Source organism: Pinus tabuliformis, chromosome 1_1 (genome assembly GCF_031772625.1).
Source record: "Pinus tabuliformis cultivar Carrire ecotype Pingquan chromosome 1_1, CPIR1, whole genome shotgun sequence".
In the NCBI taxonomy this organism is placed as follows: domain Eukaryota; kingdom Viridiplantae; phylum Streptophyta; class Pinopsida; order Pinales; family Pinaceae; genus Pinus; species Pinus tabuliformis.
In genome coordinates, this window is record NC_142297.1 from 22,074,315 (window position 1) to 22,079,308 (window position 4,994).

At 33.2% G+C, this 4,994-nt stretch overlaps 1 protein-coding gene across 2 annotated transcripts; it reads right to left on the bottom strand.

Annotated features, from left to right (window-relative positions):
* Positions 1-249: 249 nt before the first annotated feature.
* Positions 250-2,354, bottom strand: LOC149211417 (toll/interleukin-1 receptor-like protein). 2 transcript variants are annotated; one of them, XM_089390440.1, is made up of 3 exons: positions 1,463-2,338; positions 1,223-1,375; positions 252-975 (listed from the first exon to the last, which is right to left on the bottom strand). In XM_089390440.1, coding segments are annotated over exons 1-3 (648 nt in total). In that variant the 5' UTR covers positions 1,957-2,338; the 3' UTR covers positions 252-974. The 2 variants fall into 2 exon arrangements, with proteins under 2 accessions (XP_089246565.1, XP_089246566.1); XM_089390439.1 differs by having other exon boundaries at positions 250-1,375; positions 1,463-2,354.
* Positions 2,355-4,994: the final 2,640 nt, after the last annotated feature.

Here is a 4,994-nt window from a genome sequence, read left to right on the forward strand (position 1 = left end):
AACTTCAAAACATCAAGCTACAGAATCTTAAAGACTCTACAGCCACACCCACGTCGATAATGATCGCCTTGTGCCCACGTATAATCTCTGAAAAACACTCACCTTAAACTCTCCCACAGTCACTAGACAAGGACCCTACACTATAAACTTATGCATAAACTATAAAATTATTACATACAATTTCACCATAATTTAACCCTCAACCACAAGACAGGGTACATACAGAATAATTTTCCCAGTATTGCTTTTTATTACACACCATTCATAACAGGCACTCAAACCGAGTTTACCAATAATAAGACAGCCGCAGCCGCCGCTTGAAGAACACAACCTTATAATTTAATCATCTGCAAAATGTCACCTAAGGGATTTATGACTCATCTGAGTCCACCTTAATAATTCAAATTGCAAGCTGAATACCAAATTCCAGCGAAGTATTTGTAAATGAGTATTAATTTCACTTTCAGCTTTACAGAATATAAAGCACCATCATATTCCTAAACAAAACAAAAAATAACTGCAACAGCCACCAAATTGCCTGAGCTGTTGCACTACTAATTTGCCATATAGTCAAAGAGCCAGGGGGTGTTCCCAGCTCGTTTGCAAAGCGGGTATGGGATATTCGAAGAATTTTTTGGAAAATTTGAAGAAACAATTTGAATAAAGGTCCGACCCAAGATATGAAAATAGCTACTGAAAATATAATTCCCAATAACTTTAAGATCAGTATAATTCGGAACAACGGTAAGATCGATTGACCATAGGCGTCAAACTTTCCACGGTTCTGCTGCTGCTTTTTGGAAAATTTGAAGAAACAATTTGAATAAAGGTCCGACCCAAAATATGAAAATAGCTACTGAAAATATGCAAATATGCAGTTGTCTATAACGCGACTTTTTGAAAGACTTTCCCGCGGGTTTTTCCGGTTCAAATCCGGTGGGAATTTATTGGAATCCCATGTTTGATAGCTAGTTTCTGCACAATGAAAGCGTCGCAGGGGTTTTTCAGGGTGCTGAATCCAAATATGCAGTTAAAAAACCATTTTAACTGCAACAAATCAAGATTTAACCTCAATTTCTTCCGCCAGATTCCGTCACCGGAATCTCCAAAAAATCGCATTATAGACAACTCCATTGAAAATATAATTCCCAATAACTTTAAGATCAGTATAATTTTGAATAACGGTGAGATCGATTGACCATAAGCGTGAATTTTTCCACACCAGAGCAATAGGACGTCAAGGATTCCATGATTTTGCTGCCGCTGCTCCAACAGGGCTGTATTTTCGGAATCTTTGGCCGCTTCGTCCAAATTGCTCTTTTTCACGTTCTTCACCACACTTTCAACGATTTTATCCAGCACCTCCCCCTCGTCCCTGGCAAAAATTAGAACAAGGTTGGTTTAAATCTATCTATGTATGCATCATTAAAATAGATATTGAGAGCGGAGGATGAGTCCTCACGTATTATTTGCATCGAACTCGAAACCGCTTATTTCTGAAACATCAGAAAGAACCTTTCTCCACTTTTGAATAGTGTCTGGGTCGTGTCGCGGCTTCTCTTGATGAGTTTGCGTATCATATGTTTTCTTCTCTTCCAATTTCCGCAGGTCCTCCGAGTAAACTCCACCTGCGCCCTGCGTCCACCGCAGCTGAGCAGGCTTCACGTGGTAAAACACTGGGATAATTATGGCCCCCGACTCGCACATCTCCCACATCTGGAGCAGCTCGTCCAAACACCATTTAGATTGTGCATATGTGGGAGAAAATATAGCCACGTGGACGGTCGCAGTTCGAATAGCTCTTTGTATTTGCAAAGTAAAATTCTGTCCCTGTTGCAATTCCCGTTTGTCCAGAAAGGCTCGAAGCCCTCGTTGAACCAACCGCATGTAAAGATGACTCGCAAAGGTATTCTTCACGTCCGGACCGCGGACCGCGGTGATTGATGAAAACATCATACCCGCAAGAGTCCAGAGGCGTAGCGGCGGAGGTGGAGGCGGATGGAGCAGGGGGTGTGGATATGGATATGGATTGCTGTTCAATTTCTGGGTCTGCCATTGAAGAGTATATTTAAGGCACTACAAAATTTCGATTGGCCTTCTTTCACTACGTCGAAGTCACTACAGAATTTCGATTGGCCCTGTGCCTTTGGTACTACCCTTCTCTGATAAAAATAGATTGCTGTGCAAAGCGACCGTGATTCAGATATTTAGGCTCTGTTAAGCATGAATTCAGCTAGGAAAATACATGGAAAATTCATTTAACGCGTAACAACATTTTCTATGTTCCTAACTATGTCCGTGTGGGGACTCTGGAAAGTTCGGTTAACGCTTAACAACATTTTCTATGTTGCTAATTATGTCCGTGTGGGGACTATCCAGTGCAAATTGAAATTGGTTTTCACCTGTGGCCGTCCATCTCGATGGAATTTGATTGGCAATTACCTATTTCGATTACCAATTCACAAAATCAAAAATTAGATGGGTTTGTAAAAATTTGATTACCCATTCACAAAATAAAAAATTAGATGGGTTGGTAAAATGGAAGCAGAGAGTAATTTTCAAAGAGTAGGCTATGCCATCTTTATCTAGTCACAGTCATCCTCTTCGACACGCTATCCCGCTTCGAAAGTTCTTTGCGCCACGTGTATACTGCTTTGCCATTAACAATAAGATTCTCAAACCTCACACGAGATCATCGTATAACATGTCCACATGAAATATATAAATTTTGATCTTAAAATATACTTTAAATTTTTTATTTCTTAATAAATTATAATATATAGTAATTTGACTAATTTGATTAATCATATCAACGATACTAACGTAAATAAAACAATCCATGATATCATATGGAAATGGAGCTTAATGTCTTTGATATTTAGATTCTAACGATACAATCTAATTATCAATTAAAAAATTAAAAAAGTCAAATTAAAAAAATCAGTTTTAGCGAATTTTTTTGGAAATTTTTGGTGGGTTTTTTCAGTGTAATTTCTCTAAAATTTAGTAGAAATTTAGAGAAAATCACAAGCTTGATGGGTAACCATGCATAGTCAAAGGCTTTTAGGGTGTTGAATCCATATATATAGTCAAAAAAACCAGTTTAAATAACACAAATCAAGATTTCACCTCAAAATTTTCCACGGGCACTAGAAAGTCTAGAAAATCACACTAAATCAAATCCAATTAAAAATAATATAATATAATATATAGATGACTATATTTTTTGTTTTGTACATTTTTATTAGTAAACGATATAATAAAAATAAATATAAAAAAGAGAAATGTAAAAATAAATTACTAAATATAAATATTTAGATTTGATAGGTGTACTTTTTATTAAATGTTATTACACTCCGTTGAATACATTTTTTTTTGGACAATTCAATTTTCAATGGTATGGCACTTGGTTGAATACATTTTTTTTGGACAATTCAATTTTAAACCACATGAAGCGAACAATAAGGACATAGAAATTCAAATTTAAAAAGTTTCAATATTATTTTTTATTTTCAAAATATTCAGTTTAATATTTATTTTTTTCAAAGCTTCAACGAATTTTACAAAATCTAATGGAAAGTAATTATTCATCTTGATGTATTATTAAATAATTTAGAGAATCAAATCCTTGGTAAAAGTGAAAGTAAGAAAATAGAAATTCAAAGTTAAAAAAATTCAATATTTATTTTTTATTTTCAAAATATTTAGTTTAATATTTAATTTTTTCAAAACTTTAACGAATTTTATAAAATCTAATTGAAAGTAATTAATGAACTTGATGTATTACTAAATAATTTAGAGAATCAAATCCTTAGTAAATATCAATATTTGGTAGGTGCACTGCTAATTAATTTTTGTGACACTTGGTAGTAAGGTGATTTTTTTTTTTTTTTTTTTTTTTTTTGTGACAATTTTATTAAAAATAGAAATAATAATATAATATAATATTTTATATCATTTTTAATATTTATATTGAAAACCACTTGAAATTAGTCATTTCATATATGTCGGCTGATTAAGAAATAGAAATAGAATTTTAAAATTTTAAAAATTAATTTTAAACTTTCAAAATATTCAATTTTGTGTTTAATTTTAGATTTTTGTGATCCATACTCATTTTGACCTTTGTGATCCATACTAATTTTGATAAAGTCTTTCGGATTAATCACATCATAAATTGTTGGTGGACATTTCAAACCATCTAATGTAACCACATTAGATGGTTAGAAAAATCTCTCAACAACTTATGATGTGATTAATCCAAAAAACTTTATAAATATTCAATCTAGTATTATTTTTTTTTTAATAATTTTAATAAACTTTGATCATGTATAAAATAATGAAAAATAATTGAAAATCAAATATCAATTCTAAAAAATAATATATTTAAATTTTAAAAATTAATATAATAAAAAAAAAATTTAATTAACCATTGAATGAAATGATCTCATTGCTCATTGTCATGAAGCAAGACCTCTGAGATAGTAAAGCAAGATTAGAACAAACTCTAATGAGCTCCATAGTGGCAGTTCCTAAAACACCATGGACGGAAAGAATGTGCTATCTGTGTGAGAATATGAACATCCAAGATTCCTCTTAGAGTGCCCCGTGTACAACCACATTAGATCCCAGTTTCATAATCTTTGTTGTAATACTAACCTTCAACCACATTAGATCTTAGTTTCATAATCTTCGCTGTAATACTGACCATCCTTTTACCATGTCAAAAATTACCATGTCAAAAATTATAGTGAGCTCGGGAGGCTTCTCTCCAAGCTTTTTGAGCATAGGAATAAAATCTTAAATCAAACTAAATAATTCGTTTTCTTTAGGTCCGATAGACCAAAGTTTGGTCTCAGTGGACGTTAACCACCACCACCATCATCATCGTGATAGTGTCGTTACTTGTATATCTGGTCCACTTCCCTGAAATTTTATATATATATATATATATATATATATATAGAGTCCACATGGGGTAGCTCAAGCGGCAA